Raw genomic sequence first — 23,953 nt, 5'->3', positions numbered from 1 at the left:
AAGAACCAACCAACTCACCCACACCTGCATTTATACCGAGACGATCGACAAGGGAGCGAAAAGCCCCAGATCGTCTCGCCTTGTAAATAAGTGTACTATTGACTTTACGAGGGAGTGATGTTATGTATTTAATCCTTGGCAACCTGTATCACACTACCACGAGGGCCTACCTGTTGGAGTCCCAAGGGATCCCAGCATCCCTTGGGAGCACTGTCTATATAAGCAGGCCACCGACGCAGTACCTTCACTCTGGAGTCGAATTAAAGGAGCTAAGGTCACACTTACTCATTGCTTACAGTACTCAGTTTCATCCTTTATTGAATGTTATTATGCATAACACTGCACAGTTGAAATACCAGTAGACTGGATGAAGATGGCTTACTCAGTGCAAGAACCTGTACCGACCGGGGTGTCTGTGCTTTGCAAGATTATGGCCAGAGCAGCAGTACAATGAGGACTGACGGAATTCAGCTTTAAGCTCCGGCCTCTGCAGTTGCACCGCAACCCAGGTATCAATCCCCAAAAAACTTGCACACAATAACAGTAGTGAAGCTTCACACACCACTTCTCTTTGTACGCAAAAAATTCAAGTATAGAGCAGACCCATTAAGTCAGAGCCACTGTCAGATGCAGAACATTGCAAACTGTAGGAAGGCTGTACGACTTGTCCATGGAGACAAGAGTGTAAGTTTTATATCAACCAACAAGGTCAGTTTAACGAGACATTCTTTGACTTGCTTCTGGCTGCACTCCATTATGCAATTTGGCAGTATGCATTAAAATTACTAATTGCAGCATTTGGCTACTTAATTAGCAGTACTACTCAAGTCAAAATTTGGAAATCACATACACCATTTCTTCTTCGGTACACAAAGTTTTGTAAAGCATTGTTTCGGTTTGAGGCAACCACAGGGTTTCATTGGATTTGAAAGTGAAAAACACGGAAACACTATTTACTGAGAAAATAAACTCACGTACGAGATCAAACGAAAACATTACTTTGAGTGACCTCAATAGTTAAGGCTTTACACATTCCAAAATCTAACAACTATTTGCCGCTCTACACAATCCAGCTGCTCTCTACAATAGAGCTAATGTACCTCTGCATTGCAAAAGAAAACTTCAACAGTTGTTTTTTTTTAATACGTGAAGGAACGGAACGCTATAGAGAGGGAGATAAAATACTGAGAAAGGGGCCCGAGTACAAGTCAGGGATCAGGACATTACTTTTTCCATCTTAATCTTTCCTTTAAATCTTGCATTTTTTATAGACATGTGTACATGCTCTTAAAATCGCAAATGTCACATAGTTCACAGTTGTTTGAAATAGCTTGCTATAAAGCTAAAACAAGAATGAGTTCATTTTATTGTTTTATTGCACCATGCTGTGGCTGGCCACTTTTTCCTAAATTTGCTTCAATGGTTCTCCATTTGTTTATAATCATTAACCATTTCTTTCTATTTTATTCTACCTGTAATCACTTTGTCAAGACCTTATTTATATGTAATCAGAATATTAAATCACCAACCCAACTAGATTCAAGATATGGGAACATACGACAGAAAATAGAGCGAGTAATTATACACGATTTTCAGTGCAATAGCTTTGATCTGCATCAAGCTTTGCTAACTGATCAAAACAAAAAGTACTGTACGCAAGTGTGGATCAAAAACCAATTATAGCAATGGGCCCAAGATCAGGAAGATTTACAAAGGTTTCACCTATAATATTCAGCTTTCTTACAGGAGAACACAAATACACTACAATTTTTCTGTCATACCACTTCTAAATGGGCAATACAATCAGAATCTCACAAAATTGCAGTAGCAGTCACTGTAAAATGTGACTGGGTTCTTTTACAGCAAAGTGTTTTGTCTGGAACATCTCTCTGAGGACCAGTACCTCATACTGGAGTCAAATGGTGTTATTGTCAATTTACCAGCTGGCAAACAAAATGACAGTAGCTTTACTTCCTCACAAAATGGTATATTCCATACCATTTTATGTGCCTATCCAAACATGCGGCAGCAAAACTCGAGTTTATAGCTCTGCTAAAATAATGATTAACATCGATGCGTAAACATTCAGGTTCACCACGTTGGTGGATGTGGCACTGCTCCTGTTCCTCACAGCTGATGTGCCACCCTCTTATTGGTCAGAAATTCTCATTTGTAAATATTCACAGGGGTCCATTTGGATATCACAAAAATCACGCAAAATAAAAAGAATTTACAAGTCGAAGCCTGCATCTCATTTAAATAAACTGAACCCTAATTAACTGAAGGGTGGCCCTCAAATTTTTAATTCAGGCAACTGCCTCAATGAATGGCATAGTGGTGATGTCTTACTCTCATTCAACGGCAGACATTTTTGTTAGGCAGCAGGAGAAGAAGGGGAGAAAGAGCAAAGGGGAAAAATTTCCACTTCTGTGCTGGCAAGCATCAGGAACACAGAAGTGCAATTTGAACTCCCCACCCCCGCCAATTTGTTTTTAATGTGGCAAGCTCTGTATATACATTACACTTGATGAAAACAGTGTTTAGCCATATAGCTTACAGTGGTGTAAATCAGCACTAGCATATTATAGCACCTCCACAAAAAGGTCTGCAAAAATTATGGTTGATCTTTATTTGAGACTTTTTGCAATATCAGTTTTGTTTGAATGGAACTTGTGGCAGATTAAACCTAACATTATTTTTCTGCCACATTATCGGTTTAATAATCCGCCCTATTATGCATTTACATATTTTTTTCACGAAGCAAGTTAAATTAAAAAATATAAGGTAAAAGCACAGTATGTTCTAAATATATTTACATAGTATACATAATTCTTAATAATAATAATTGGAATCCTGAAGTAGCCAACCAATGAAATAGAAAGGACCACCACAGAGGGTATTTGAGATAAATATGGGATACAGAACTCAAGACTTTTAATACTATAATGCAGAAATAAATTGCGGCATCCACATATACAGTAAGTATATCTGGAATTGAGAACGACAAGGAAATCAAAGGCACAAGGATGGAATTTCTATTAGAGCGGTTTCACTTCTATGAATAGAGAGATCAAATACCATTATTTTGACTTTTAGATTAGGACAATTTTCCAAACCTCCAAAACAAAGTCTTAATTAATGTGCAAGCCTACCTCTGTAAATGTAAATGTGGAGAAAAAAATGGTGTCCTACAAGCAAGCATCCCAGAAAAAAAGAGCTTGCCTTTATATAGCAACTTTATCATGAATCGTACATGCAATCACTTGCTTTGAAGTGCAGTCAATGCTATAATTTAGGCAAATACAGCAGCAATTTTTCACACAGACTGCATTAAGTGGCCAATTGGTTAATTAATTTAACTCACAAATCATCTGCCTGCTATGAAAGACATTTTCATGTCTGTTATATAGAAAAAACTAAAAGTGAGATTATACACAAATTAGGCCAAATACATTCGTCATATATTGCAATTACACCTCATCCATTTTGCTCAAGAAAAATACATCCACCACATCAAAAAAGATGATTTTAGAACAGTTTGATGATAACAGGAAAGGTGAGATGAATATTATATTCGGGTGGCAATCAATGACCAGCACCAATTGTGTAAAATCGGAGTTATACTAATGCTGCACTTGTTGAAGATGGGCTGAAAAGCTCTTTGTATGGATGCTTCGTACATGCATAAAGTGTGATTCAATTATTTCATTGATTGCCCAACTACGTTTTTTGGATGAAAAAGAACTAAAAAAAGATATTTAGCTACAAGACATTTACCTCTTTCCAATCAGCCGACAACTGACTGCGTTTCACATTTCCTCAATTGTTTATTTGCAATCTGTACCTGGAAGATGCTTCACTACCATACACTGGTATTGGAACCAACTGCTGTGTTCAGGTAGGATTAGTGTTGTTCTGATGAAAGGCCATTGACCTGAAACGTTAACTTTGTTTCTCTCTCCACAGATGCTGCCTGACCTGCTGAATATTTCCAGCATTTTCTGTTTTTATATCTGGGATAATTGGGATAGTGCCAGTGTATCTCGATGAACATAAGAAATAGGAACAGGAGTAGGCCATACGGCCCCTCGAGCCTGCTCTGCCATTTAATACGATCATGGCTGATCTGATCATGGACTCATGTCCAGAACCCCTTATTCGCCTATTGTTTAAGAAACTGTCTTTTCTGTCAATTTTATTCAATGTCCCAGCTTCCACAGCTCTCTGAGGCAGCGAATTCCACAGATCCACAAGCCTCAGAGAAGAAATTTCTCCTCATCTCTGTTTTAAATGGGCGGCCCCTTATTCTAAGATTATGCCCTCTAGTTCTAGTCTCCCCCATCAGTGGAAACATCCTCTCTGCATCCACCTTGTCAAGCCCCCTCATAATCTTATACGTTTCGATAAGATCACCTCTCATTCTTCTGAATTCCAATGAGTAGGTGCCCAACCTATTCAACCTTTCCTCATAAGTCAACCCCCTCATCTCTGGAATCAACCTTGTGAATCTTCTCTGAACTGCCTCCAAAGCTAGTACATCCTTTTGTAAATATGGAAACCAAAACTGCACGCTGTATTCCAGGTGTGGCCTCACCAATACCCTGTATAACTGTAGCCAGACTTCCCTGCTTTTATACTCCATCCCCTTTGCAATAAAGGCCAAGATTCCATTGGCCTTCCTGATCACTTGCTGTACCTGCATACTAACTTTTTGTGTTTCATGCACAAGTACCCCCAGGTCCCGCTGTATGCAGCACTTTGCATATTTCTCCATTTAAATAATAATTTGCTCTTTGATTTTTTCTGACAAGGTGCATGACCTCACACTTTCCAACATTATACTCCATCTGCCAAATTTTTGCCCACTCACTTTGTCTGTCTATGTCCTTTTGCAGAGTTTGTGTGTCCTCCTCACACATTGCTTTTCCTCCCATCTTTGTATCGTCAGCAAACTTGGCTACGTTACACTCAGTCCCTTCTTCCAAGTTGTTAATATAGATTGTAAATAGTTGGGGTCCCAGCACTGATCCCTGCAGCACCCCACTGGTTACTGATTGGTTCATTCTCAGATTGGCATTTATCCCGACTCTCTGTTTTCTGTTCGTTAGCCAATCCTTTATCCATGCTAATATATTACCCCCAACCCTGTGAACTTTTATCTTGTGCAGTAACCTTTTATGGGGCACCTTGTCAAATGCCTTCTGGAAGTCCAATTACACCACATCCACTGGTTCCCCTTTATCCACCCTGCTCGTTACATCCTCAAAGAATTCTAGCAAATTTGTCAAACATGACTTCCCCTTCATAAATCCATGCTGACTCTGCCTGACCGAATTTTGCTTTTGCGAATGTCCTGCTACTGCTTCTTTAATAATGGACTCCCACATTTTCCCAACCACAGAAGTTAGGCTACCTTGTCTATAGTTTCCTGCTTTTTTTCTACCTCCTTTTTTAAATAAGGGTGTTACATTTGCAGTTTTTCAATCTGCTGTGATCTCTCCAGAATCCAGGGAATTTTAGTAAATTATAACCAATGCATCCACCATCCTTGCCGCTACTTCTGTTAAGACCCTAGGATGAAGTTGAATCTTCAGCAGATGAACCTGAATGGGACGACTCTGAACCTGTGCTCAGAGAGTCTGGGCCACCCAGTAAGACTGTAATTGGTTTTGAAGTGGAATAGGCGGATAAAGTTACATGGCCTTAGGAGAATTCTGATGATTGGCATGATTCATTCTTGCATCCCTCTGTCCCCAAAACAGGATGTGTTCTGTAGGTCAGTTACTATACCAGTTTTTTATTTATTTATTCATTCACGGGATGTGGGCATCGCTGGCAAGGCCAGCATTTATTGCCCATCCCTAATTGCCCTCGAGAAGGTGGTGGTGAGTCACCACCTTGAACCACTGCAGTCCGTGTGGTGAAGGTACTCCCACAGTTGCAACCTCAGTTAACCTCTAGCGTTGCTCAAGGGGAGAGAGTTTGATGACAGAATACATTCCATTCAAAAAGGTTGAAGGTCCCAAACAGGTCAAATATTTGTTGGACAGATCCTTATGCGTAAATGAGATGTGTTGGAGTCTGAGTGATGGGAGCCAATGCAGTAATCTTGAGGAGCTGGGTTGTGAGAAGGTGAAGCTAGAGAAAGGGAGAAGAAGATAGAGGTGTGTGGGAAGGGGAAGAGAGGGGAGAGAGAAAAGAGGAAAAGGAAAGAATATACACAAACACACACACACACATAGGATGCAGGTTTCAGATCACAAGAGACTCTTGAGTACTTATGGAAACCCACTCTTCACTGTGAACACACGATAGTATTGGGAGAAAGTCTGAACTGTAAAAAACCTCCCCGTATACTGGAAGATGCCTCAGTGTTTTATACTGACAAGAAGCAGGAGGGAGAAAGGGAGAGGGTTCAGTGGTCGACCGAATACACAAAGAGAAGGCTTACACTGAAATTTAATGGTATTGTCTAATTTGTTGCAAAATTCATCTCAATTAAAATGTGCAATGCATTTTAAGTAGATATTTATAATATCGTCACATTTTCTTCTAATCAACATGAATCAGATGCCGTTTTGATTTTATATAGTCGCAGCTTCAGGAGTGTTTAGTTCTGTCATAGTGTACGTAATCTCTCGGTGGTTTCTTTAAATAAATATGCAGTACTCTCAATTTACATTACACGTAAATCAAAGATTATTTTCTAGACATCTGTAGAGGGTAATGTATTTCAAAAGTTGATTTTTTGGATTGCTTACTTTTCTCTCCTGTAATATGAAAGAGCTTTGGTTGAGAACAAGCAGTTTGTTCCAGATTCTGATATTTAAGGTGTTTTGAAGAGCGCTGGCAGTCACAGTGATAAAGGCTTTCCTACAGTGTCAGGAAAAGTCTGTGGGTTGGTTTTTTTACCTTCAGGCTACTTCAACATACCCATCATGTAGATCCAACCAAAGTATATTTAAAATATTAGATTTCTGTTCAAGTGTTGTTGTGGCATGTTGATAAGATTAGAGAATTACTCACCCTAGCCTCAGAACTGTGATATATGGAAGGACTAGGACTTGGGGTCTCACCGCCTTCTAACTAAGAGCTCAGCTCTGCCTTGTTTGCCAGACCTTTTAAACTTTATTTTCTCACCACAGAACTAGCAATGAGCAGCTGTTCATCTTAATGCTGTCCTTACCTCTTGGGTGAGGTATTTACTGATCATTTCTTGTCCTTTGTCTTCACGTTTTTCATCTGGCATAACTTCATACTCTGTCTGGGAACAAACAAGAGGAGACGATAAATCACAGAAAAATATTGTGGAAAGTAAGTCAAACAATTCAGAAATGAGCACAAAGTGTCCCCTTACCAAGAGTAAATTCTCAACTGTGGACCACTGATTATTCTCAGGGCCTTCAGTTTTGCAGCGTTTCAAAAGTACTATTATATACATATTAATGTTTCATTTGCCAAAGAAATTATTGCAATCTTCATAACTGATATGCAATTCCAGACAGAGCATGAAGCAACACGATTAGAGTTCATTTGCTCTGTTCAGACGAGCATTACGAATGATTCCAGAACTTTGGCTCCTCGTTATGAGAGTCACACAACTGAGCTTCTATTTATTGGAGCAAGAGCCGAAAAGGAGACATGATCCAATTTATTACTGTGTAAGCATTGGATCATGCAGCAGATAATTTAACTCAGGGCGTGAGCACAGAACTAAAAATGCATGATTGGGTGTGAATATGTTATGAGGAGGGAAAAAAAAATCACAAAATTCAGTGACAGCACCGTTACTACCTATACTTCACCCTGTTATTACCTCTAAATGCTATTTCCAGACACAACCAGTTTTGAGTATAGTGATGGGTGTATTTGCACAATTCGAGTAGACACTTTATGAAAACTTCATGTATCTACCCATACACGCTGCTGATAGCCAAGTGACAGCACAGATAATGCACATGACATCCATCATGATGTTGTGCAATCCATTCTGCAGCAATCTGTTCATGTGCCTAAAATGTTTATAAGGTTTATACAACTGACCTAAAATCTGGTTATTACAAGAGACAATTGACGGCACATGCCATATCCACTATATTGTGGCAAACATAATGTTATCAAAAAAGTATTAATCTCTTGGGATGTGCTATTTCGTTTCAGGAATTACTATTACAGTCTTTATTAAAATATGTGCTTTACTCCACTGGAAATTTACCTTGCAGATAACTCCCGACACAAGTGTACAAATTAAGGATGTCTTTCACAAATTTGGAATGTTTTATATGGAAGTAAAATTCAACTTCAGCGGGCGTGCAGTGGGTGATAGTAGATCAACCCGTCCGATATTCCTTTCCATTGACTTCCATTGGACTATCGTCCATTTTCCACCTGCATGGAAGTTTAATTTCATCCCCTCGACATCAAGTGAAGGAATTCCTGTGCATGAAGTTATAATTTGTTCCATGTAGGACTCAGGATTCTACCAATTGTCTAACTCAATTTCCCCACTATGGGGTAACTTTTAACTTTGACGGGAGCCAATAAGTGGAGGTTATAGGCTCGGCCATCCAATCGTCGATTGGGTAATGGGCAGCTGACCCACTACTGCCACTTTAAAGGCCCCTGTTGAAGTTGAAATGTACCCCCTCAATTTCAGCGGGTGGGGGGTTAATGCAAAGTTAAATCAGACTGTGTGTATATAGGGCGGCCAATCTGATATTGCCCATTTCACGCCCTCACCGAAAGTTCCATCCTGTATTTCCATTCACACCTGGAGTTTAAACTAGACTTGCTTTAAGTATCATTTTGAACTCTGCTATGTTTGAAGTGATGCGGACTTTAAAGGATGGCAGGGCAGTCACCAGACTTTGTCTGAGACAGTCAACAAAAGACAAAGGCCTGTTCTGATGCAAGACTGGGCATTAAATTATCGTGCACAAAAAAAAGAGAAGCACATGTAAATTTGGATGAACCGAACATTTATTTGACGCAAATTTGCTGAACCCGATACTTGCACATTTACCTAAAACTTGCCAAACAGCTTAATTTCTGAAATGTGGACTACTTGATTTGCCGCATTAATAGCAGTAACGAGGAACTGGTCAACTGTTTATTTGCCCATTAAAGGTTCAGCCTGCAGCGCAAATCAATCCAAAAAGGAGAAAAATAATGATTTTGGTCGAGTCCAGAGCTTGAAAAACATTTCTTAAGACACAAACTGATTGTCCCAAGCTTTGTTACAGCCAATAAAGCTGGAAATCACATGATCAAGAGGATTGCTATTGGTTCCCCATCCATGTTGCCATCTTGTGCAGATGCTTAAATTTCGACTTACTGGCTCAGCATTTCTCAGAAGGAATCTTGTGAGACAACTGTTGCAGTTCTCATCTTTAATGAGGAAATAAGTTACGAGACATAATGTGAAAATTATTAGGTATGAAAAGACAACAGAGATCTTTCTGATGGAGCTGCTGAAAAAAAAGGAAAACTTTATCACGCATTAAAAGTTTATTTTTGTGGTTGCAAACATTCCTATACTGTAAAACAATTTCTCAAAAGTTATTTCTGTGAAGTTAATGGCATTGACAAGATGGGAACAAGATAGACAGGAAAGCAAAGACTAGGAAGTTTGCACCAGTGTCCTTGGGATATACAGCATTTAGTGAGATAACACCACTATGAAAGAGAAGGCATTCATTTATCAGCATCCTTCAGTTCTTAACTCCATAGGATAGGAGATTTTGAACTGATAATATCAATGACTAATTAAGGTTGAAACACTAGTTTCAATTAAGGAATAAGACGGTAACCCATGGTCAAATAATACAATAGTGAATACTTAGTGACTCACAATATGATCTACAGTAGTCAGTGAGCCACTCATCATCATCATAGGTGTTATGTTTGTAAACTTTATAATAGTGTAAGACTTGCCACCAGGGGGAGCACCTGTTGGAGACCCAAGGGTCACCTGCACACCTTGTGCAAGCAAGTATAAAAGATTGTCTGTCATACTGATTCTTCACTCTGGAGTTTTATTAAGAGAGACTAAGGTCACATCAGTTTGAGCTCACAGCATACAGTCTTGGAGTTATTCTGAACATAACAATAGGCAGTCCCTCAAAATCGAGGAAGACTTGCTTCCACTCTGAAAGTGAGTTCTCAGGTGGCTGAACAGTCTAATATGGAAATTACAGTCTCTGTCACAGGTGGGGCAGACAGTGGTTAAAGGAAATGGTGGATGGGGAATCTGGTTTGCCGCACGCTCCTTCAGCTGCCTGTGCTTGTTTTTTGCATGCTCTCGGCGACGAGACTCGAAGTTCTCAGCGTCCTCCCAGATGCTCTTCCTCCACTTAGGGCGGTCTTGGGCCAGGGATTCCCAGGTGCCGGTGGGGATGTTGCACTTTATCAAGGAGGCTTTGAGAGTGTCCTTGAAATGTTTCCTCTGCCCACCTGGGGCTCGCTTGCCGTGTAGGAGTTCTGAGTAGAGCGCTTGCTTTGGGAGTCTCGTGTCAGGCATGCGGACGAGGTGGCCCGCCAAACAGAGCTGGTCGAGTGTGGTCAGTGCTTCGATGCTGGCGATTTTGGCCTGATCGAGAACACTGACGATGCATCTATCCTCCCAGTGGATTTGCAGGATCTTGCGGAGGCAGCGCTGGTGGTACTTCTCCAGCGCTTTGAGGTGTCTACTATATACGGTTTACGTCTCTGAGCCATAAAGGAGGGCGGGTATCACTACTGCCCTGTAGACCATATGCTTGGTTCCAGATTTGAGGTCCTGGTCTTCAAACACTCTCTTTCTCAGGCGGCCGAAGGCTGCGCTGGCACACTGGAGGCGGTGTTGGACCTCGTTTTCGATGTCTGCCCTTGCTGATAGTAGGCTTCCAAGGTATGGAAAATGGTCCACGTGGATTTATGACCGGGGAGCAGTGCTGTATGGCAGGGTCAGGTTGGTGGAGAACCTTTGTCTTACGGATGTTTAGTGTAAGGCACATGCTTTCGTACACCTTGGTGAAGATGTTGACGATGGCTTGAAGTCACTATTACCAGGTTAGCTAGCAATGCTGCAGTAACTCACCATTACACTATTCCTTCTTCCAGCTTTACCATTATCTTCCTGCTGTGTCTCTTCCTTTCTGTTTTTCGTGAATACAGCCCCATCAACTTTGACCTCCCATGTGATCTTTTCATAGTTGGAAACTATTCCATAACCTTTCAGGGGTAGCAATCTACAGCGTCAAGTCCAACACAATTTTCTCAGCCTTACATGCTGCTGTTATTTGAAGAGCATTTCTTCGCATAACAGTTTAGTCACTCATCGTAAATCCTGTGCTTTGAGATGTTTCTGGGAAGTGTACTAAGGAGCTATATAAAGACAAATCTTTCTTTTTCTTTCCCTTACTGCACTCAAGGTCACTCCGTCTTCCAGGCTAATGCCCAATATTCTATGTGATTACAACATTGCAAAAGCACTTAACGTCTGCTTATGTACCTTCACCTGGGTTCAGTTCTCAACAGTATACAAAAGTGTTGATTGGACATCAGTCTCATGCATTCTCTTTTTCAAACTCCATTTCAGTCCTCTTATCCATTTTTCAAAGTCCTGCAATTCCAGGTTAACCAATGTCTCTTAACTGCTTCATGACTTAGTCTGCAAAAGCACCCTTACCCTTTCAAGAGAGCGGTTTCCTGGACTTTTTTGTTATCTTCATTTCCAATACTTACCCCGAGTACGTCATGAGGTAACAATGGAACATAGGATCAGGAGTAGCCCCTTGAGCTTGCTCTGCCATTCAATTGTATCATGGCTGATCTGTATCAGTGGCATGATATACTCAAAGTCAGACGCGTAGCTGTATTACACTGTCATGGAAATAGCCTCAAGCAGTTAGCATAAGATTACAAAATGGGAATATGCATTTCAGGTTCACTTATAACTAGCTTTCTATGACATGTACAATACAAATACAGGTTGCACCTCCCTTATCCAGAACCCTCGGGACCTGGCCTGTTCTGGATAAGGGATTTTTCCGGACGAGGGGTGGTCACGTTAAATTGAATGATACAAGTACTGAGCAAGGGGATATCAGGGCAGGATGGCTTGGGGCTGGGAGTACGGCAGAGAGATCATGGGGGGCGGGGGGCGGTGAATCGCGAGGTCAGGCCAGCGATCGCGGGAGTCGGCAGCGAGGAAGGACTTCAATTTGTTCATGTCAGTGTTCTGCGCATGCGCCACCCGGTGGCCGGGAATGGTTCTGGACGAGGGATGGTTCCGGATAAGGGAGTTCTGGATAAGGGAGGTTCAATCTGTATAGATATTATTTTCCAAGTGACATTTCTTCATCTTTGTATAAACTTCTATTTTTGGGCGCATCATTTAGTTTTACTTTAGCGACAAACAGGAGGTTTGAGACACAGAGAAACAAGTAAACATACTAAACACAAGTCTCCAGCAAAAGTACTTCTATTCATTACGCAACAGGAAATGTGTGCTCGAGCGAGATTGACCTTTAAGTACAAACAATTTTTTTTTTTGCTAAACAGATCAATATCAATTAGTTTATAAGTACAAAAACATGCAGTTAAAAATGTAGAGGACAAAACACTACATGCAAGCTTTGAATAGGAATTTGCAAAGATGATAAAACTTTCTAGCCAGCTATCTTTTTCCACACTCTTTGTGATTGAATCCTGATTATGTAATTTTAGCAACTGCATTCCATTAGTTGCATATCTTGGATAATTTGAAAGGGCTGCTGGTGTCAAGGTGAAGTATTTTTCAAAACGCATACCTTACATTCCAGCAGAAAAGTGCTCAATGGTATTGCAGCACGGATTATTTTCTGTTTCACATAGAATTTACAGCACAGAAACAGGCCATTCATCCCCACTGGCCTATGCCGGCATTTATGCTCCACACGAGCCACCTCCGACCCCTCTTCATCTAATCCTATCAGCATATCCTTCTATTCCTTTCTCCCTCATGTGCTGAGCTAGCTTCCCCTTAAATGCATCTCTGTTATTTGCCTCAACTACTCAGTGTGGTAGCGAGTTCCACATTCTTACCTCTCTTTGGGTAAAGGAGTTTCTCCTGAATTCCCTATTGGATTTATGGATGACTATCTTATATTTATGGGCTCTAGTTTTAGTCTCCGCACAAGTGGAAACATCTTCTCTATGTCTACCCCATCAAACCCCATCGGAATTTTCAAGACCCCTATTGGGCTACCCCTCAGCCTTCTCTTTTCTAGAGAAAGGAGCCCCAGCCTATTCAGCCTTTCCTAACAAGTATATCCTCTCAATTCTGGTGTCATCCTTGTAAATCTTTTGGATATTTGCTTTTAAATGCAATTAAAAAATGCCACCAAGGAGCAGGTTTAGTGTCTGTTATGACACAAACTTGTAGGTCTTCACATATGGCAGAAGAGTTTGCTAGGTAGGCTGTTCTGAGAACTGACTTTGGATGAAGAATCACCACTGCAGCAATTAATCCCCTCGAAGACCACCTTTTTATGTAAAACTGAGTGAGCTCTTCTTAAAAGTACTCTGATTTCTAACCTGTAATTGAAAGATGCATCTACAGGTACAGCGTTGAGAATCCGGAGTTCCGGAATCTGGCCTGTTCCGGAATCCGGACACCGGGACGATCCGTGGCGGGGTCGTCCGGAATCTGGAAAACATTCCAGAATCCGGACCCCCGCCTCGGGCCGCCACCGACCTCTCCCTCGCCTCGGGCTGACCTCACCCATGCCTCAGGCCAACATCCTCCCCCCTTACCTACCTACCTTGGCCCAGGCGTTTCCGGACTTGGGATGTCGGAAAGACGTTCCGAAGTCCGTAAATACACAGAATCCAGAGTGGCCTCGGTCCCAAGGCTTCCGGATTCTCGATGCTGTACCTGTATAATATATACTGCAATTCATGTCCCCAAACTGAAGGACGAAGGGGGCAAGGATGGTCGTCTCCATTCAGTGGCTGCATTAGCATTATCATTTTAAGTCTATATCGCTTCCGCACTTGGTGGTAGCTTCATACGTGAGATGATGATTGAATTCTTTTGCTTTCTTTCACTCCAGCAAAACCAAATTACAATTGCTGCACTCTTATCTGTGGTTAGGTGGAGTGAAAATATAGATAGCATGTGGGCCGGGGGTGGGGAGGAGGGGCAGGGAACAGGAAGCAAAGAAAAAGGGAAGAAAAGAGCAGAATATATTAATGTCACACTTCTATTGCACTGATGGAACTAGCGTGGACTGTTTTTACAGCAATGCCAGTTAGACCCATATTTTCACTGTCTACTCAAAGTTAAGGGATTGATGCAGGGTTCCATGCATAGCAGTCAAATACCTGCATAGAGTGCTGCTGACTGGGTTTCCACTGTCAGTGTGATATTTCATACCTGGAAATAGTTGACAAGTCAGCTCTTTATAATCAGTAAAATGTGGATGGTGCGACAGTGGAACTTAGACCTCATTTATCAGATGACATGTCTTGATTGTTCTAATAATAATGGAATACGAGAGATTCAGAGCAGTTGGACCAGCAGTCATACGGCAGTGAACAAGGACTAAAGCAATAGCTTTTGAGGGGGACACCAGAAGGCTTATTGCTTAATGACATTTGGCTAATAAAAAAAAACCCGTGGAAACATTCGCAAATATTTTGACGGCTGAAGTAAAAGAAGACAATTTGAGTCATTATTTAAATGTTGAACAACTGTTACAGACATGACCTCAAAATGCGCAGCAATGCCCTTTGCCTTTTATCACTTCAATAACTTTAAGAGCAACATTTCAGCACGAGTACAGCCCTGAAATGCAGTCCATACTTGGATTTAATTCTTCATTTATAGTTCCAAATTGATTCAACTTCATGTCTGGAAATCTATGATATGGTGAATCATCTTTAACATTATGTGACAGCGATTGGGCCATGCATCAGTGGGTTTCAAATTACATCACAAGGAATCCAAGCTGACCCAACATTAGGCAGGATATTAGCAGAAGCCCATGCAAAATCTGCGAGTATATATAAATAAATGGAAATAGCACACATTTCCATCACATTTAATTATAGTCAAATATATTCATAAACCTCTTCAAACTTCTTTAAATTGATTTGAGTGAGAAACAAGATTATTCACTGGGATACACATACAATCACAAACATGACTAATTCTAAAACTTATGTCAGAACAATGTTTTACCTCAACACTGTGAATGTTCATTCAGCTGGAAGTAGAAAGGTCATGGGCAGAAGGGGAGAGAGAGAGAGAGGGAGGGAGGAAGGGAAGAAAGAGAGAGGCGCATACACTCACAGACATGGATAGAGAAAGGGACAGAGAGGGGGAGAGAGAGAGAGAGAGAACTCATGCATGAGAGGGAGAGAGACACACAACAGAGAGACATGGATAGAGAAGGAGACAGAGTCAGAGATGGTCAGAGAACATAAGAAATAGGAGCAGGAGGTGGTCATTCGGCCACTCGAGCCTGCTCCACCACTCAATAAGATCATGGCTGATCTTCTTTCCTGCACTATCCCCATGTCCCTTGATTCCCTTAACATCCAAAAATCAATCGATCTCTGTCTTGAATATACTCAACGACTGAGCCTCCACAGCCCTCTGGGGTAGAAAATTCCAAAGATTCACCACCCTCAGTGAAAAAATGTCTCCTTATCTCAGTCCTAAATGGCCGACCCCTTAATCTAAGCTATGACTCCTAGTTCTAGACTCCCAGCCTCGGGAAATATCCTCCCTGCATTTATGAACACAAGAAATAGGAGCAAGAGTAGGCCATTTGGCCCCTCGAGCCTGCTCCGCCATTCAATAAGATCATGGCTGATCTGATCTTGGGCTCAGCTCCACTTCCCTGCCCACTCCCCATAACCCTTCACTCCCTTATCGCTAAAAAATCTGTCTATCTCTGCCTTAAATATATTCAATGACCCAGCCTACACAGCTCTCTGGGGCAGAGAATTCCACAGATTTACAACCCTCAGAAGAAATTCCTCCTCATTTCCGTTTTAAATGGGCGACCCTTTATTCTGAAACTATGCCCCCTAGTTTTGGATTCCCCCACAAGGGGAAACATCCTCTCTGCATCTATCTTGTCAAGCCCCCTCAGTATCTTATGTGTTTCAATAAGATCACCTCTCATTCTTCTTAACTCCAACATACTCAACTTTTCCTCATAAGTCAATCCCTTCATCTCAGGAATCAACTTCGTGAACCTTCTCTGAACAGCCTCCAATGCAAGTATATCCCTCCTTAAATAAGGAGACCAAAACTGCACACAGTACTCTAGGTGTAGCCTCACCAATACCCTGTACAGTTAAATCAGGACTTCTCTGCTATTATACTCTATTCCCTTTGCAATAAAGGCAAACATTCCATTTGCCTTCCTGATTACCTGCTGTACTTGCATACTAACTTTCTGTGTTTCATGTACAAGGACCCCAGGTCCCTCTGTACTGCAGCATCTTGTAATTTATCTCCATTTAAATAATAATTTGCTTTTTTATTTTTCCTGCCAAAGTGAATAACCTCACACTTTCCCACATTTTACTCCACCTGCCAAATGGGGGAAGGGGAGTGCAAGTGAGCAAGTGTGAAAACGAGATATAGACAGAGACGGCTAAAGGAATTAAGGGGTATGGAGAGAAAGCAGAAATGGGGTACTAAAGTTGCATGATCAGCCATGATCATATTGAATGGTGGTGCAGGCTCGAAGGGCCTACTCCTGCACCTATTTTCTATGTTTCTATTCAGAGGGGTACATGGACAGAAAGAGAGAAAAAAAGACAAAGACATGGTTACAAAGAGGGACATAGAGAGAGATAGAGACAAACAGGGTCAGGGAGAATTAGCGAGCAAATGTGAGAGAGAGAAAGGAAGGGAGGAGAGACAAAGCCAGGCAGAACATGCAAAGAGATAGGCGAGAGAGTTACAGACATACGGAGAGGGAGAGAGAGAGAGAGAGAGAGAGAGAAAACTGGGCCACGTGCAGAGAAAATACAAGAACCACAGATTAATTCATGAGACACTGGGAAAAAGAAACAAAGCAAGAACGAGACAGAGCAAGCGTGAGAGAATATAGTCTGTGCGAAAGATAGAGGCAAAGAGAGATAGAGGGAAACGGAGGGTGCGGGGGGGGGGGGGTGGGGGAGGCAGATGAAGAGCAGAGGAAGAAACAGTAAAAGGTCAGAGGCAGAGAGCAAAAGCTATAGAGAGTGTATGAGAGAGTGAGAAGAAGAGAGCGCGAGAGAAAGAGATAGTGAGAGAGAGCAAGAATGTGAGTGAGAGAGATACACACATACAGAGACAAACACCGACAGAGAGAGAGAGACAGACATGGGGAGAGAGAGGTACTGTGAGCCACCCTCAGTTTTCAGTTATGGGGCAGTTACATCCTTATGCATTTGTCTAGTGTATGACTAGTATGTCTAATGCTAAACTGCACTGATGGCATACTCCCAAGAGTTTTAAACAAATAATTTGGTCAAAATTAAGGTTCCATATGTGAGTCATTAGAACTTGGCATATCATCAGATTGCGAGTTGGTTCATTCAAAGAGCATTAACTCTTATATAGCCCTTAGTTTGGTGAAGAATGAATTGCACCGCATCAGTTTACACTTTACAATATAGGGGGCAGTCAAAATAGGATTTCATTACCAATGCTATCTCGGTAACAATTTCCCACCTGGACTATCTTTATAAATTCCCATAGAGATAATGGAAACTTCAGATATATCTGAGTGGAAAAGGGAAAGTTTGCTTGTCGAAATTAAATTCACAAGTCTAGATGGATGATAGTAAAAAAGCCAAAGTTTTAAATGATTTTCTTTGCATTTGGAGTAGAGACTACATTTTAATGACAAACAGCAGCAACGAGTAATAATGCATTGCTTACTGGGAGTACAATATTAGCCCTCCAACCTCACCTCTATTGTGGACATCGCAACAATACACAGCAGGATTTAAAAACAGAATTACGGTTAATCTCATCGTATTTTAAAAGAACAGATAGCACCTTTCAGAATTCTGACCACTATTCTTATTTGCATCGTCCATACTTCACTTCCATGGATCAACATAGGGTGTAATTTAAGGCACTAAATGCCACCATTTAATATATTTTTAATGTGTCATTCTTCCAATGTCTCCCATGAAGATTCATAATTAATAATCACTTTTGTTTCCTGAGCCATAAAACATAAGAATCAGGAACAGGAGTAGGCCATTCGGCCCTCGAGCCTGCTCCACCATTCAATAAGGTCATGGCTGATGATCTTCTCCACTTTCCTGCACTATCCCCATATCCCTTGATTCCCTTAATATCCAAAAATCTATCGATCTCTGTCTTGAATATACTCAATGACTGAGCATTCACAGCCCTCTGGGGTAGAGAATTCCAAAAATTCACCACCCTCTGAGTGAAGAAGTTTCTCCTCATCTCAGTCCTAAATGGCCAGCCAACCTCTTATTCTGAGACTGTGAACCCTGGTTCTAGACTCCCCAGCCAGAGGAAACATCCTGCCTGCATCTACCCTGTCAAGCACTATACAAAACGGGTATGTTTCAATGAGATCACCTCTCATTTATCTTGCATGTAAAAAAAGCAAATAATTATCTAAATCAGGACATAAAAGGTTACTGCACAAGATAAAAGTTCACGGGGTTGGGGGTAATATATTAGCATGGATAGAGGATTGGCTAACTAACAAAAAACAGAGAGTCAGGATAAATGGTTCATTCTCTGGTTGGCAACTAGTAACTAGTGGTGCCGCAGGGATCAGTGCTGGGACCCCAACTATTTACAATCTATATTAACGACTTGGAAGAAGGGACTGAGCGTAATGTAGCCAAGTTTGCTGACTATACAAAGATGGGAGGAAAAGCAATGTGTGAAGAGGACACAAAAAATCTGTAAAAGGACATAGACAGGCTAAGTGAGTGGGCAAAAATTTGGCAGATGGAGTATAATGTCGGAAAGTGTGAGGTCATGCACTTGGCAGAAAAAATCAAAGAGCGTTATTATTTAAAATGGAGAAAAATTGCAAAGTGCTACAGTACAGCAGGACCTGGAAGTACTTATGCATGAAACACAAAAGGATTGTATGCAGGTAAGCAAGTGATCAGGAAGGCCAATGGAATATTGGCCTTTATTGCAGAGGGGATGGAGTATAAAAGCAGGGAAGTCTTAGACAGTTATACAGGGTATTGGTGAGACCACACCTGGAATACTGCGTGCAGTTTTGGTTTCCATATTACGAAAGGATATACTTGCTTTGGAGGCAGTTCAGAGCAGGTTCACTAGGTTGATTACAGAGATGAGGGGCTTAACTTATGAGGAAAGGTTGAGTAAAGGGGTCGGAGGGTCTAGTAAGGAGGAGGAACTGAGGGAAATCCTTATTAGTCGGGAAATTGTGTTGGGGAAATTGATGGGATTGAAGGCCGATAAATCCCCAGGGCCTGATGGACTGCATCCCACAGTACTTAAGGAGGTGGCCTTAGAAATAGTGGATGCATTGACAGTCATTTTCCAACATTCCATTGACTCTGGATCAGTTCCTATGGAGTGGAGGGTAGCCAATGTAACCCCACTTTTTAAAAAAGGAGGGAGAGAGATAACAGGGAATTATAGACCGGTCAGCCTGACATCGGTAGTGGGTAAAATGATGGAATCAATTATTAAGGATGTCATAGCAGTGCATTTGGAAAGAGGTGGCATGATAGGTCCAAGTCAGCATGGATTTGTGAAAGGGAAATCATGCTCGACAAATCTTCTAGAATTTTTTGAGGATGTTTCCAGTAGAGTGGACAAGGGAGAACCAGTTGATGTGGTATATTTGGACTTTCAGAAGGCTTTTGACAAGGTCCCACACAAGAGATTAATGTGCAAAGTTAAAGCACATGGGATTGGGGGTAGTGTGCTGACATGGATTGAGAACTGGTCGTCAGACAGGAAGCAAAGAGTAGGAGTAAATGGGGACTTTTCAGAATGGCAGGCAGTGACTAGTGGGGTACCGCAAGGTTCTGTGCTGAGGCCCCAGCTGTTTACATTGTACAGTAATGATTTAGACGAGGGGATTAAATGTAGTATCTCCAAATTTGCGGATGACACTAAATTGGGTGGCAGTGTGAGCTGCGAGGAGGATGCTATGAGGCTGCAGAGTGACTTGGATAGGTTAGGTGAGTGGGCAAATGCATGGCAGATGAAGTATAATGTGGATAAATGTGAGGTTATCCACTTTGGTGGTAAAAACAGAGAGACAGACTATTATCTGAATGGTGACAGATTAGGAAAAGGGGAGGTGCAAAAAGACCTGGGTGTCATGGTACATCAGTCATTGAAGGTTGGCATGCAGGTACAGCAGGCGATTAAGAAAGCAAATGGCATGTTGGCCTTCATAGCGAGGGGATTTGAGTACAGGGGCAGGGAGGTGTTGCTACAGTTGTACAGGGCCTTGGTGAGGCCACACCTGGAGTATTGTGTACAGTTTTGGTCTCCTAACCTGAGGAAGGACATTCTTGTTATTGAGGGAGTGCAGCGAAGGTTCACCAGACTGATTCCCGGGATGGCGGGACTGATCTATCAAGAAAGACTGGATCAACTGGGCTTGTATTCACTGGAGTTCAGAAGAATGAGAGGGGACCTCATAGAAACGTTTAAAATTCTGACGGGGTTAGACAGGTTAGATACAGGAAGAATGTTCCCAATGTTGGGGAAGTCCAGAACCAGGGGTCACAGTCTAAGGATAAGGGGTAAGCCATTTAGGACCGAGATGAGGAGGAACTTCTTCACCCAGAGAGTGGTGAACCTGTGGAATTCTCTATCACTGAAAGTTGTTGAGGCCAATTCACTAAATATATTCAAAAAGGAGTTAGATGAAGTCCTTACTACTAGGGGGATCAAGGGGTATGGCGAGAAAGCAGGAATGGAGTACTGAAGTTGCATGTTCAGCCGTGAACTCATTGAATGGCGGTGCAGGCTAGAAGGGCCGAATGGCCTACTCCTGCACCTATTTTCTATATTTCTATGTGTAGATTGGGCCTCTACTCATTGGAATTCAGAAGAATGAGAGGTGATCTTATCGAAATGTATAAGATTATGAGGGGGCCTGACAAGGTCAATGCAGAGAGGATGTTTCCACTGATGGGGGAGACTAGAACTAGAGGGCATGATCTTCGAATAAGAGGCTGCCCATTTAGGATAAAGATGAGGAGAAATTTCTTCTCTCAGAGGGTTGTAAATCTGTGGAATTCGCTGCCTCAGAGAGCTGTGGAAGCTGGGACACTGAATAAATTTAAGACAGAAATAGACAGTTTCTTAAACACAAGGGGGATAAGGGGTTATGGGGAGCGGGCTGGGAAGTGGAGCTGAGTCCATGTTCAGATCAGCCATGATCTTATTGAATGGCGGTGCAGGCTCGAGGGGCCGTATGGCCTACTCCTGCTCCTATTTCTTATGTTCTTATGTTCTTATAAAATGTAAAACAGAAAGGTATGGGAAATACTTTTTTTAGTTCCTGTATTGAGAAATATTACAGAAGACTAATATATATATATATATATATATATAATTTATTTTAGGTGAGAAATTTTAATTTTTCTCGTACAATAGAGCATTTTGAATTGGCACGAGAGAGACATACAATTACATTTCTATTATGAAGGTGTGAAATCCCTTTATCTTTCGCTCCAAACAGATCCCATCAGGCCATTATCTTCTTATGGGCAAGAGGGTAGGCAGAGAATCTGCTCCTCATCCTTTCCCAGTTGAGACTCTTCAGCTAATCACTGAGGGGTGTGCAATGGCCTAATCGTCAGTGTAAGCTGTGGATCAGTGGGTAGCACCCTCGCCTCGGAGTCAGAAGGTTGTGGGTTCAAGACACTCAGAGACTTGAGCACATAATTCTAGGCTGACACTCCAGTGCAGTACTGAGGGAGCGCTGCACTGTCGGAGGTGCTGTCTTTCAGATGATACGTTAAAACAAGGGCCCATCTGTCCTTTCAGGTGGATGTAAAAGATCCTGTGGCATTATTTTGAAGCAGAGCAGGGGAGTTATCCCCGGTTTCCTGGTCAATATTTATCCCTCAAACAACACAACAAAAACAGATTATCTGATCGTTATCACATTGCTCTTTGTGCGAGCTTGCTGTGCGCAAATTCCTACATTACAACAGTGACTGCACTTCAAAAGTACTTCATTGGCTGTAAAGCGCTTTGTGACACTGGTGGTCGTGAAAGGTGCTATATAAATGCAAGTCTGTCTTTCTTTTCTTTCTAATAATGACTCTTCCAGCATCTGGGAACTGGGCAAAAACATAAGAAATAAGAACAGGAGTAGGCCATTCGGCCCCTCGAGCCTGTTCCGCCATTCAATAAGATCATGGCTGATCTGATCTTGGCCTCAACTCCACTTCCCAGCCTGCTCCCCATAACCCTCGACTCCTTTATCGCTCAAAAATCTGTCCATCGCCACCTTAATTATATTGAATGACCCAGCCGCCACAATTCTCTGGCGTAGAGAATTCCAAAGAATCACGACCATCTGAGAGAAGAAATTCCTCCTCATTTCTGTTTTAAATGGGCGACCCCTTATTCTGAAACATCCTCTCTGCAGCTACCCTGTCAAGCCCCCTCAGAATCTTATACGTTTTAATAAGATCACCTGACATTCTTCTAAACTTCAATGAGAAAAGCTCAACCTGCTCAACTTTTCTTCATCTCAGGAATCAATCTCGTGAACCTTCTCTGAACTGCCTCCAATGCAAGTATATCCCTCAAATAAGGAGACCAAAACTGTACATAGTACTCCAGTTGTGGTCTCATCAACACCCTGTACAGTTGTTGCAGGACTTCCCTACTTTTATACTCCATCCCCCTTGCAATAAAGGCCAACAGTCCTTTTGCCTTCCAAATAACTTGCTGTACCTGCGTGCTAACTGTTGTGTATCTGTAAAGCATGCACTCCCATGTTCCGCCACCAGGGAGTGCATTCCCTGAAGTCCCAAGGGATCCCAGAATCCCTTGGGAGCACTGAATAGACGCCTGTTCCTCACTCTGGAGTGTCTTAATAAAGACTGAGGTCACTGTTACTTTAACCTCCCCGTGTGCAGTCTCATCTGTGTTAGGAACACAATACTAACTTTTTGTGTTTCATGTACAAAGACCCCCAGATCCCTCTGTACCGCAGCATTTTGTAATCTCTCCCCATTTAAATAATAATTAGCATTTTTATTTTTCCTACCAAAGTGGATAATCTCACATTTTCCCACATTATACTCCATCTGCAAAATTTTTGCCTGCTCACTTATTCCATCTATATTCCTTTGCATCCTCCTCACAACTTGCTTTCCCACCTATCTTTGTATCATCAGCAAATTTGTCTACATTACACTCAGTCCCTTCATCTAAGTCATTAATATAGATTGTAAATAGTTGAGGCTCCAGCACTGCTCCCTGTGGCACCCACTAGTTACTGTTTGCCAACCTTAAAATGACCCATTTATCCCGACTCCAGTTAGACAATCCTCTATCCATGCTAATATATTACCCCCAACCCCATGAGCTCTTATCTTGTGCAGTAACCTTTTATTTGGCACCTTATTGAATGCCTTGTGGAAATCCAAATGCTCGACATCTACTGGTTCCCCTTTATCCACCCCACTTGTTACATCCTCAAAGAGCTTCAGCAAATTTGTCAAACATGATTTCCCCTTCATAAAACCTCATCATCATCATAGGCAGTCCCTCGGAATCGAGGAAGACTTGCTTCCACTCTTAGAAATAGTCCTTAGGTGGCTGAACAGTCCAATATGAGAACCACAGTCCCTGCCACAGGTGGGACATACAGTTGTTGAGGGTAAGGGAGGGTGGGACTGGTTTGCCGCACTTTGTGTCTGCTGCCTGCGCTTGTTTTCTGCATGCACTCAGTGATGAGACTCG

General features: G+C 41.9%; 1 protein-coding gene across 1 annotated transcript in view; it reads right to left on the bottom strand.

The window, feature by feature from the left end:
- The window catches only part of LOC139260266 (G protein-coupled receptor kinase 5-like), a 274,219-nt gene that overhangs the window by 87,114 nt on the left and 163,152 nt on the right, over positions 1-23,953 (bottom strand). Inside the window, exon 4 of the mRNA XM_070876656.1 lies at positions 7,187-7,264. Within this exon, the coding sequence (XP_070732757.1) occupies positions 7,187-7,264 (78 nt within the window). The remainder of the gene's footprint in view (positions 1-7,186; positions 7,265-23,953) is intronic.

This window comes from Pristiophorus japonicus, chromosome 3 (assembly GCF_044704955.1).
Source record: "Pristiophorus japonicus isolate sPriJap1 chromosome 3, sPriJap1.hap1, whole genome shotgun sequence".
NCBI classification, from domain to species: Eukaryota; Metazoa; Chordata; class Chondrichthyes; family Pristiophoridae; genus Pristiophorus; species Pristiophorus japonicus.
Note: the sequence above shows the minus strand (reverse complement) of the source record. Positions and strands in the feature narration are given on the sequence as shown.